Source organism: Globicephala melas, chromosome 7 (genome assembly GCF_963455315.2).
Source record: "Globicephala melas chromosome 7, mGloMel1.2, whole genome shotgun sequence".
Lineage (NCBI taxonomy): Eukaryota > Metazoa > Chordata > Mammalia > Artiodactyla > Delphinidae > Globicephala > Globicephala melas.
The window spans coordinates 11,562,495-11,574,821 of NC_083320.1; the positions used below are offsets into that span (position 1 = coordinate 11,562,495).

A 12,327-nucleotide genomic window follows, 5' to 3' on the forward strand; every position below is an offset into this window, starting at 1 on the left:
GAACATTTAAAATAAGGAGAATGAATTAATCTTTGTTTTTATACCATAAGATTGCTAAAATGGAAGTCTAACAGGAAAACAAGCTATTGCACTGGCAAAAACTTCCTTCCCCACTCCCTTTCATACGGGTCCTTTACCCCGGCATGGTCAAATAGATTTAGATACTATAATATTTTAACTGAAATGTACAGCTTACGTGTACATTTGGAGGGGAAAATAGCTTTGAGGTTAGCATTGTGGAGGCTCATAAAAAGTACCAGAGGGAGGTCTCAGAAAGGAAAATCACTGATTCAAAGTCAACCTCCTTTACCACTGAGCATATGGTCTTGGGCAAGTTGCTTATCATCTTTGAGCTATTTCCTCACCTGTAAACTGGCCCTATGCATATTACAGGTTGTTCTGAGGATCAAATGAGATTCCTTGAAAGCAATTTATAAACTAAAAATTGCTACACAAATGGAAAGTGTAATTCATCATTGTCATCAGCAGTCAGCAAAACATGAAGAGATTTTTCCACACTTACTGGTATTTTTATGTAAACCTTTAAGATAGTAAGATTTTATAAGCTAAGAAGAGTCCAAAATGGAAACCTTTGATATTACCTAATACTGTAAGTTAAAAATCATAGAACTGAGTTATTTTATATGTAGGCTAACTTTTTCAAGAAAATTTGCCTTGGTGTAATTTCTCTGGTCTCCTGTGGTTGTCACCGTTTAAATGGTTCCCTTTCCCAAATGCCATAGCTTTTGCTTAAAATTTTAAAATTGCATCATATGTTATTCACCAGCACAGAGTTTACCTAAACATGCAATTTCCATTGGCTTGAAAAACGCTGCATTGAATTTGAACAAGCCTATCAAGAAGGCGTAGATCTGCAGCCTGTCTCAGGGGATTTTATATGATTGTACTGGGTTCAGTTCTACCTTCCTTTTCTCTATTTCAGAGAGAAAATACAGTACAGCTTAACTCACAGGTTCTGTTCTTAATATAACTGTGATTGGAGAGGCAAGGCTTTAATATTTCAGTTTCTTCATTTGGAGGTGGGAAAAGGCTGCCTTCCCTTTACCATAGGAATATTTTCAGGATGAAGAAAACAATACACAGTGAAGCTCATAGATCTCAAATTTGATTGGGAACAAGTATAGACTAACATAGGCTTGTTTCTCTTGTGTGTTATAATAAATAGTGACTGTGACCCCCGTGGGTTTGTAAATACAGAACCACATATTTTATTTGCAGATTCAACTGGTCATTTTCAGCACAGACTATTGGTTTATCCTACAAATATAAATTGTATTGATATTAAAGTCATACATTATAAATAAACACATGGGGAAGTCATCTTCTCTAGTAATCAAAGAAATGTAATTTAAAGGAAGTCTGAAATATCATTTCATCCTTACTAAATTAGCAAGAAAACAAATCAACAAATTAGAAAGTCCTCAGTGAGCACATGGAATGATGGTCTTGGGGCTGTGTGTGGGTGACGTGTAGGGCTGTGAGCTGGTAGAGCATTTATCCAAACCATTTGGCAACCTCTGTCAAGAACCAAATGCTGAATGGTCTGTTCTAGAAGACTCAGAACAGTTGGGCCTTTCTCTTCAGCACGTCACTGTCCTGAGAAGGGGACTGTAGTAGGTTTTTTTTAACCTAATAGATGTATCCAATGTGTGGTTCTGGAATGGGACCTGGTGTGGACTCACCGGCTGTGAAGGACATTGAGGGGACGATTGAGAAAACTCAAATATGGAAGGAGGATTATATGATATTAAGGGTCATTATTAATTTTCTTGGCTGTGATAATGTTACTTTGGCCACATAGGAAAATGTTATTTTTCAGACTTACCTCCTGAAATATTTAGGGATGAAATTCCACGATGTCTGTGATTTACTTTAAAATCCTTGAGCATTTAAAAATGCATTAAAAAGAACCAAAAATTCTACTCTTAGGAATTTTTCCTGAGGAAATAATTTAATAGGAGAAAAAATTGATTAAAGATGTATAAAGATCATTATGCATAACAGCAAGAGTTAGAAATAACATGGACGGCCAACAGTAGAGAAAATTAGATTAATTAATTTAATTAGGGTTAACTCAATAAGCTATCAGCCAGTTATTTAAAAACAATAATTAGGAAAATGATATCAAGCTTGGAAAATTACTTATGATGCAATGCTAGCTAATTAAAAAATCAGAATATAAAATTGTAGGCCTTATTTGCACATTTGTTATACATATGAAACACTGTATTAAATTGGTGGGATTATAGGTGTTTTGTTTTCCATTTTTCCTTAATGTTATCTTTTCAACAGAAAAATTGTACATGTAAAAAAGTAAGAATAGAAAGGAGAGCTGAAGTTGGAGGTTTTATAGATTCACCACCTTGAAGAGCAACTACAACGACTCAGATGTCTGGTCCTTTTTTCTTTAGGACATTTGGGAGCACCTGGAGAGCAGGGCTTGCCCGGTGTTCAAGGACCTGGAGGACCACCCGGAAGGCCAGGACCGCCTGGCTCCTCTGGACCAGCGGGGTGTCCAGGTACCTCGAAAGGAGTCTGGAGAGTTCCCGGGCACTCATCTATCTCTTGGTGTAGGGGAAGAAGCTGGCTCTGCCTTTTCCCCAACCTGTGACTTTGGACAAGTCACTTAAATGTACTATTCCTCACCTGTAAATTGGAGATAGACCAACATCACTGAGTTGGTCTGGGAGTAAACGAAGACAGCGCCTGTCACGCACCTAGGAAGATACCAGGCACAAAGCGATGGTCTGACAGAGGAAAGCTCCTTTCCAACCTTCCCTCATGCACCTACCATTCAGGAGGCTGGTTTCCTATTCTCCTTTAGACTTAAGCCAAACAGCACACATTCAACACAACATTTTAACGGCTCCTCCTCTTGCCAATTCAGAATCAAGTGAGCATTTCAAATCATAATTGGCAACTTTAATCACTCAAGTGTATTTTCTCCTCTTGAGATTAAGTTAGGAGGTCTAGAAAGAAAAAGTAATAAAACAGTATCCCAGTTACCCATAGATTAAGAATATAGATGACCTTCCCATTTCACGAAACTCATATCGTCTGGGTGTCTGCAAAACCTCCCTGTCGTCCTCAGGTAATCCAGGGCTGCCTGGGCTGCAGGGACATCCAGGAGAAATGGGGGATCCTGGGCCAAGAGGCCTCGTGGGGGATCCAGGGGCACCAGGTCTTCCGGGAATAAAAGGTAAGTCGAAAGGAGGCCCGACGCATCAGAAAGCTCCCCCCGGTGATGCTCCCACAAGTTCACAGTGCCTTTCTAGCACCCTAATGACATGCTCTGGGGCCTGGCTCTCTCCAAGGATGCCTGTTGGCGCCTCCTGTTCTTTCTTACTTGGGCGGCGCTTGCCTGGTCTCTGGACCCGCTCTACCAAAATGATGCTGCTGCCCCCTCATTTTTTTTTAACATCTTTATTGGAGTATAATTGCTTTACAATGGTGTGTTAGTTTCTGCTGTATAACAAAGTGAATCAGCTATACATATACGTATATCCCCATATCTCCTCCCTCTTGTGTCTCCCTCCCACCCTCCTTATCCCACCCTCTACGTGGACACAAAGCACCGAGCTGATCTCGCTGTGCTGTGCAGCTGCATTTCCCCTATTGTTTCCCATGATGTTCCGGCCTTTTTATTTATTCTTTCCCCAGATAGTCAAGCTCCTGTTATGTCCTAGATTCTAGGACACAATTAATTGTGTGATACTAGGCACACAATTTTGAAGAAAATAGACATGGTTCCTGCCTTCACAGAGCTCACAGTTTAGTAGGGGAGACAGATATTAAATGTATTTTTGTCAGTTGTGCAAAGGAAAAGGAAAAGAGTAAGATGCTATGGAGAAAGAGGAATTAATATTTATTATCTTTGTTTGATAGAGAAACATTTTTTTCCTCGTTAAGTTTTTTCTCTTTAGAAGTACAGTAGACTGGTAATAACATAGGTCTGGTGGGATAGAATAGAATAGAATAGAATAATTGGTTATTAACAAATATTCATGCCCCTCCATACAGCCCTGGTACTTATTCCTTTTCAGTCCATTTCTTTCATTTTAGATTTCTTTTTTCCCATGGGTACCTTGTGTATACCTCTAGCATGACACTTACGTTGTATCGTGTTTGTTTGTTTAAAGGTCTTTTAAAAAGCAAGAATCATTTTTTTAAATTGAAGTATAGTTGATTTACAATGTTGTGTTAGTTTCAGGTGTACAGCAAAGTGATTCAGTTATACATACATATTTTTTTTTCAGATTCTTTTCCCTTATAGGTTATTTAAAAATATTGATTTTAGTTTCCTGTTCTATATAGCAGGTCCTTGTTGGTTATCCATTTTATGTAGTAGTGTTAATGTTAATTAACATTAGTGTGTATATGTTAATCCCAAACTCCTAATTTATCCCTACACCCCTTCCCCCTTTGGTAACCATAAGTTTGTTTTCTATGTCTGTGTGTCTATTTCTATTTTGAATATAAGTTCATTTGTATCGTTTTTTTTTTTTTAGATTCCACATATAAGCAACAGCATATCATATTTGTCTTTCATTGTCTGGCTTGCTTCACTTAGTATGATAATCTCTAGGTCCATCCTTGTTGCTGCAAATGGCATTATTTCATTCTTTTTTATGGCTGAGTAATATTCCTCTGTGTATATGTTACCACATCTTCCTTATCCATTCATCTGTCAGTGGACATTTGGGTTGCTTCCATGTCTTGGCTATTGTAAATAGTGCTGCAATGAATGTTGGGGTGCATGTATCTTTTTCGAATTATGGTGTTCTCTGGATATATGCCCAGGAGTGGGATTACAGGATCATATGGTAGCTCTATTTTTAGTTTTAAGAACTATTTTTTGTATCCTTGGAACCAGTATATTCCTAGTAAGTCTGTTGGTTGGTTATTGTAAGTATTTATTTACTTATAGAAATAAATAAAAATTTAAATATATTAATAAATTTAAAAAAATTTATAAATTTACTTTTATAAATAAATACAATTAATTAATTAATGGAAAAATAGAGAATGAACAACTGAACAAGTAGCTATGAGGTTGAGAGTCTGTCCTCACTTCGATCAATAGTTGAAGGGTCCAGCCTTACTTGGTAGGTTTCTATAACTGAGACCCCTCTCTCTCCTTCCTCCTTTTTCCTCCCACTTACCTTCTGCTCGTTGGCCCATACATACACTAAATTTTGGTCAAATAAAAAGTACTTCCTCTCAGAAGAATTGGAAATCCCTTCTTTTGGGCTTAGTCAGTCTATTGTTTTGCAAATCCAAGTAATGTTTCTCCACGCTCTCACCTCTTCACTCATCAGGTAGATTTCAAATAACTCCAGTTGTCCAGCAAGTAGTGGTGTGGTGGTAAGTATTACCTGGTGCCTCTGTACAGAGGGAAGCCGTTTAGCTTGAAGAGTTGGTATACTTACGAATTTCTACGCAGCCAAATAAGCAGACAGGAAAAGCTCCCACCACAAGATACCTTTGTACTGTCCCCCTTCCTCTTCACTGGCATTTTTAGTAATGTGAAGTATAGTGATTGGTGATAAATTTAGCGTTCCAAGCAAAATAATTTTGTATTTTTAAGAGTTTCACTGGTTCTTGTGGCTGTTTCCTGTCTCTGGCAATCCCTATAGCCCTGGCGGGATATTCTTTGATGCTCTTTTGAGTGTCTGGAGGACAAAATTGATAAAGAACCAAAAGAAAACGTTTTCCATTACTTCTGCTGCATCTCCACTTCTTCCTACCCTCCTAGTTTAGTGAAATGGCAGGGATTTTCAAGTGTCCGGGTGCCATTTTATGCACTCAGTTTGACTAAAATGACAAGGTTCATGTCGCTATGGTTGATTCTTCCTTCCCTTGAATTAGTTCACATTTATCACATAACTTCAGTATATGTTATTAAAAAACTAATAGCTAATGAATTTGACCGAACAACAAAATTACCTCCAATTACATCATAATTCGATGCTATGAAATAATAAGTTTGTTAAGAAGAGAAGGTGAGAAAATGAATATATCAACCCACATATTCATACCAGTGCACAGACGGTTGCTGCAGTGATGCTTCCTGACCATGCAGGGACACTGTTTCCCTGCAAACAGCCCAGTGAACAGCACAGTCTTTAAAAAAAACCCCACGAAACAGTGAAATACATTCCTAGGAATGAAAACGTCTCCAATATAAATCCATTGTTGCAGTTTATCATGCTGATAGAAAAATGAACCACACTCGGGCAGAAACGCTTTGAACTGAGAAGCTAAATATTTGAAGTATGTTCTAAATAAGTCAAGGGGACTGATTATCTTGTTTGAACAAACCAGCTGCTGAACTCAAAGTTGTTTGCTCCACTGGAACGAGCCATATGGACTCTTGAGTCTTGCTTGTGTTCAATCAGATTTAAACTTTAACTTCAACATATGTAAAAATGGCTTGATGCCTAGACTTAAATTTTCCAGTACCTATGCCTCTAAAAGGAAGGTGCTCGATTTCCTAGTTAGGCATTCATATAAGAATGTAATAATGGAGGGCTTCCCTGGTGGCGCAGTGGTTAAGAATCTACCTGCCAATGCAGGGGACACGGGTTCGAGCCCTGGTCCGGGAAGATCCCACATGCCACGGAGCAACTAAGCCCGTGTGCCACAACTACTGAGCCTGTGCTCTAGAGCCCGCGAGCCACAACTACTGAGCCTACGTGCCACAATTACTGAAGCCCGCACGCCTAGAGCCCATGCTCCGCAGCAATAGAAGCTACCTCAGTGAGAAGCCTGCGCACCACAACGAAGAGTAGCCCCCGCTCACCACAACTAGAGAAAGCCTGTGCACAGGAACAAAGACCCAACGCAGCCAAAAATAAATAAATAAATTTATTTAAAAAAAAAAGAATGTAATAATGGAAACCTAGAATGATAAGCTTTAGCATGAGAATGTGTAAAGAATGTGGACTGGGTTATTTTGGTGGGTGACAGGTAAACTATTTCATAAGAAAAAAAGCACCTAGAAATGTCTTTTGTCAGCATAGAAATGCGGGGCACCTTACAGCTGTGAAAACCACAGAAATATCCTCCCTCCTTTTATGCAGCTAGTGTCCTCCCTCTCCCGCCTCCACAGCACTTACCACTCTTGAGGTAATTGCCTGTTCGTTCTGTCAAGTCAGGGATTGTTTCTCTCTTGCTCTCATTGTCTGGTCAGCTCCTGTCACTAAGTGCATTTGGGGACTGAAACTTCGCTGTTAGGGCACCATGTCTTAGGCTCTTGTGTGTCCCCTTGGTAGGCACTCGTGTATTTTCTGAATCAAAAAAGAATTCAATCAATTATTTCAGAATCTGTTTTGATACGTTTTCCACTTCGTTCAACCTTTACCTGTAGTCACAAAGAAAGGTCTCTCCCTTCGGCTTTCAAGTTAGGGTGACCAGCTGTCCCGTTTTGCCTGGGACGGAGGGGGTGCTCAGGACACAGAACTTCCAGTGCTAGAACTATAAGAAAGTCGCCGGCAGTCAGGGACGAGTTGGTCACACTAGTAAAAGTGTACACCTGTTAAAGGCCCCTGGGGATAGAGTAGCATTTTCAGGCTTTAGAACAAAAGAAAACCTCAGAGAGGGACTCCAGTCACGAAGAGTCACCTGGCTCACATAGATAGAAGCTGGTATTATGATTATGGCTGGGGTGGGAGAGTAGATTCTCTGACTAGAGGGGGGGCACCCTGGCCTGTGAGTGCAGCAAGATGAGGCCTTAAATGATGGTTGTTAAGCCCGAGGATGACCAGAGAGGTGAACAGAAAATGCTCGTTGCCAAGGAATGTGCTTTGTGAGACTAATTGCCTCTCCTCTGCCTGGTATATATTTTATGCATGAACAACTTTTTGATTTAGAGATGGGATGGATAAAAAAGCTTTCAGTAAAAAGGAAAAATTGCCCTGAAAACCCTACCCAGATGTAGCTGCATTCAATTTAGAAAGGTAACATTGCGTCAGATAAGGGTCAGCCAGTTCAACGATGGCGAGAGGCTGAGGCTGTGACAGTGCAGGACCTGGATGTGTTGATGTGACAACGGAGAGTTGGCAGGAGCTGAGACGTCCCACCCCCAGCCAAGTCCCCAAGCCATCAATCTTGGTGGCTTAAGCTGGAGATCAAAACACAGTGAAATAGCAGAGGAGTCTCAGAAAATGTCTTATCATTTCAGATAGATGGCAATAAGTATCCAGATTTGGCAGTTGAAGGTCTGTGTGTTCTTTTGGTGCAAACTTGAAACATTTGCTCATAAATAGGAAAGAGAATTGGAGAATAAGCTCAGCCAGAACTGATAAAAGTGGTTAGGAAATAAGAGCTTTAGGGAAAAAAAGGGTGCGTTCCCCCACTCTGCTTTTTTTTTTTTTTTTTTGGTGCAAGACAATATGGCTTATTCCCACCAATCTAACGTTTAGATTTAAAAAATAGAATAACTCTGTTTCTAGTACTGATAAAAAATAAAATGGAACCAACTAACTGTTCCATCGTCCAGTAAGAAGTCTACAGAAGACTTGCTTTAATGAAGAGATAATAATTAGCACTTGAATTCTTTATATGCAAATGGATAGCACTAACTTCCTCAAATCTTACTCATCCGATAAATCTATCAATGAAAGATATGACATGCAAATAGAGATTGGAATCCACCCTTCTTTATAGCTTCCTCTCCACCTGTTCAATCCCTCACCCTCCCTGTTCCACACTTGGTCATTCACTCATTCATTCGACAAACATTTATTGAGCACCTACTGTGTGTCAGGAGATATGCTAAGTGGCGGGATAGAACAACTAATAAGACCTGATCTCACACTCAGTTAATTCATCCAAAGTAAACCAGCCACCGCAGACAGGATTGTTGTACAGAGTAGGATGGGCCTGGCAGAAGGGCATTGAGGGAGCTCTACACAGGTGTCATGGGGGTAGATGAGGGGTACTTCTCTGTGTTCGCCATAAGCTGAGGGTGTGATTATCACAAATTCGAGGGCTGGGACCCTTAACTGAATGAATGGCTGGCTGTGTTCTGAGGGGCTTTTAGCCTCAGATGAGAAAGAAAAGTTTCTGGTTGGAAGATCCATTAATGAAATAGGAAGGTTACCAGGCTTGGCCAGGGGCTGAGGAGAAGATTCTTTCTCCCCCATCAATCAGTGGGACGTGGGTGCAGCACTTGGCAGAAGCGCAGCAGCTGGGAGATGTTCTGTGTCTGTTAGTTATCTGCCTCTTCCCCCCACCCTTCCCTTTACTTGCTTCCTACAAATCTATATATTTATATATGGCAAATATATATAACGTATTATGTATATGCTATATGTATTATCATATAAATATAGATACAAATACCTATATATTTATCAATCTATAGATTTATAGGTGTTCGGCTTTCAGTGACAACTTATGTAAAGTCAGATTAGTAGATGGCTCCTTAGAGAACTCTATTGACACCTGACAGAAGGTTCTGGAAGAAGATGCAGGCATCAGCGAGATCCTGTCTAATTACAGAGAATGGAGTTTGCATGATCATCGTGAAATACACTTACTAGTTGCGAAGAGGCATCAGAGTGGTTCTCTTTGGAAGAAGGGGTGGCAGAGGAACAGCTGTAGCCACACCTGACCTGCAGGCCTGTTCTTTCTGAGTCACACAGGGCTCAAAAAATCAGTAGGGTGTGTATTCCCCAGGGTGCCACCGTCCCCACCTGTCCTTAACTGTCTTACTACCTTTATCCAGATAGATTCTGAAGAAACTAGGATCTGCAGACCGTGGAGTGTGGGAAGATCCTGGGCCTGGGAGGAAGGAGGAAGGAAGAGGGTGTTTGCTCCCAGCCAATCCCTTTCCTTGTCTAGGATCTTTTTGTGTGTGTGTGTGTGTGTGGTACGCGGGCCTCTCCCTGTTGTGGCCTCTCCCGTTGCGGAGTACAGGCTCCGGACGCGCAGGCTCAGTGGCCATGGCTCACGGGCCCAGCCGCTCCGCGGCATGTGGGATCCTCCCGGACCGGGGCACGATCCCGTGTCCCCTGCATCGGCAGGCGGACTCTCAACCACTGCGCCACCAGGGAAGCCCTAGGATCATTTTATTGTTGTAAAATTGGAGGTCATTTCCTATACCAAGATTCAGTAATTCTAGAGTCTATCTGATTAGAAAGAGAGAGAAAGAAAGAGAGAGCGAGAGGTTCATGATACGGTCATAAACCAACAGCACTGTGTTAAAACCAAAGCAAGTTATGTGATAGGATATATGCCCGGCTGAGGGATGGCGTGGGAGTTTGGAGTTTGGGGTGAGCAGATGTAAGCTATTATATAGAGAATGGATAAACCACAAGGTCCTACTGTATAGCACAGGGAACTCTACTCAACATCCTCTGATAAACCAGAATGGAAAAGAATATAAAAAAGAATATATATATATAAAAAGTAGATATGTGTTAAGCCGTCTTAACAGAAAACATCCATCAAATGAACGTATTTAGTGATGACCACTGGCATGGATTCTGCTTTGATAGTGATGTTCGGAAGGTGAGGTCTCCTGGTTCCTGCCTGGAGAATCTGTGGGTCCCCGTCAGCTAACCCTCCCCTGGACTGTGCCTGCAAAGTACAGCCAGAGGATGTACCTTGTGTACTTTGTGTCATAGACCTGTGATATGTTTCAGGTCCCTCCGGGTCGCCCGGCCTGAACGGCTTGCACGGTTTAAAGGGTCAGAAGGGCAGCAAAGGCGCTTCAGGTAAGAGAAAACCCTTTGCAAGAGGCTGAACAGCAGGCAGGGGACCACGAGAGTCCGCTGGTATTTCCTCCCTTCACAAAATTCGGATGCGAAACTAGGACAGTGGTTTAGCTCAGATTCACAATGTTGGAACTGTTTTTAGTGCTGGTGATGACATATAAGAAAGACACTTGAGAAAACCCAATTTAAGCAGGAATGGTTGGTTAACAGTGCCTTTTGTTGATACTGCTTGTGACTGTCTATTAAAAATACTCTGAATAATCGCTTAGGTGGAGCTAGCTTCCAAAATGTTACGAACAACCAATAAATAGTCGGAATTGGGGGGTATTGTTTTGTTTTATGTATAGTCGTGCCAAGTACAACCACGTGGGTCTAATTAGTACTTCTAGCATCCTTCAGTAGCCTGCTGCTAAAACAAATTACCTGAACAAATTGCTGTTATTTTTGATACCACAAATAGGCTAATCATCAAGATCTTAGCTTGTTCCATTATTTGGATAGAATGCACATCGGTTGCATTAGTTTCTCAGGAAAAGAGCTCGCAATCAGACAAGGTAGCTGGAATCAGACATGCAGATTTGGGGGGCTGTTGGAAAAGGATCAGATTGCCGTGCTGCGTGGTTTGAATCTGTTGTTGAGGAGGGACAAAAGCTTGATACGGTTTGGAAGGTCAAGAAGTAATTTACCTCACTTAGGATTCAGTTAGCAGCTCTTCCAAATAGTCTGGTAAAACGTGTGGCCTCTCCAAGAAACCAGTGAAGTTCTGCCTTGTCAGCGTGAAACTGCACATTCCTTCTCTTTATTTGCCGGTTTCCACCTTAAATTTCAAGCCAGTTTATTGACAGTCACTCATCTCATCGTCGGATCTCATTCGTTTCACTCTTTCCACTGTAGAGGTTGAAGGGTCAGTATTGTCAGTAAGCTGTTGTGTTTTTAAATCTGGGAAATAACCATAAAATAAATCAAAGCTATGCTGGACAAGTGTGACGGGTCATAAGACAGGAGACGCGACCCAGGAAGGGTGTGCGGCCATCTGGGTCACCGTTACAGCCAGTGTTGAGCCTCAGCAGGGCCGGCAGCATCCCTGTCACATGACTATTTAGAAGCAGTTCCTTTCCAGGCCCCACAGCGGGGACACACCAGGAGAAGACGCAGTGCTAATGCTGTTTTCCTCGTTAAGGTTCCCATAAAATGGGCCCACCTGGTCCAGTGGGAATGCCCGGGCCAAAAGGCGAGACAGGAGACCCCGGGAGCCCAGGAATTTCTCCTCCAGGACTTTTCGGAGACAAAGGTCCCCCAGGTACCCCAGGTAAGAAGCAGCATGCTTTTCCCTTCTCTCAGTAACTAAATCCAAGCCTTCCAAATGTAATGAGACTAACAACTGAACATGTCCCTTCTCAGGGAGACCTGGACCGCCTGGTCCTGATGGTGCCCCAGGAAGAGCTCTTAAGGGTGACATTCCGGACCCGGGTCTGCCTGGAGATCAGGGACCTCCTGGCCCCAATGGTCCAAGAGGTATGAGAAGAATCATGGCAAAGGATGGTGATGCCCCTTTCCTTAGATGCTGCCAGCTCTGTAAGGATGG

General features: G+C 41.7%; 1 protein-coding gene across 1 annotated transcript in view; it reads left to right on the forward strand.

Annotated features, from left to right (window-relative positions):
• COL4A4 (collagen type IV alpha 4 chain) overlaps positions 1 to 12,327 on the forward strand; it is a 121,036-nt gene that overhangs the window by 87,685 nt on the left and 21,024 nt on the right. The window contains exons 35-39 of the mRNA XM_030831177.2: positions 2,433 to 2,540; positions 3,113 to 3,220; positions 10,671 to 10,742; positions 11,923 to 12,051; positions 12,144 to 12,257. Of these exons, the coding sequence (XP_030687037.2) occupies positions 2,433 to 2,540; positions 3,113 to 3,220; positions 10,671 to 10,742; positions 11,923 to 12,051; positions 12,144 to 12,257 (531 nt within the window). The remainder of the gene's footprint in view (positions 1 to 2,432; positions 2,541 to 3,112; positions 3,221 to 10,670; positions 10,743 to 11,922; positions 12,052 to 12,143; positions 12,258 to 12,327) is intronic.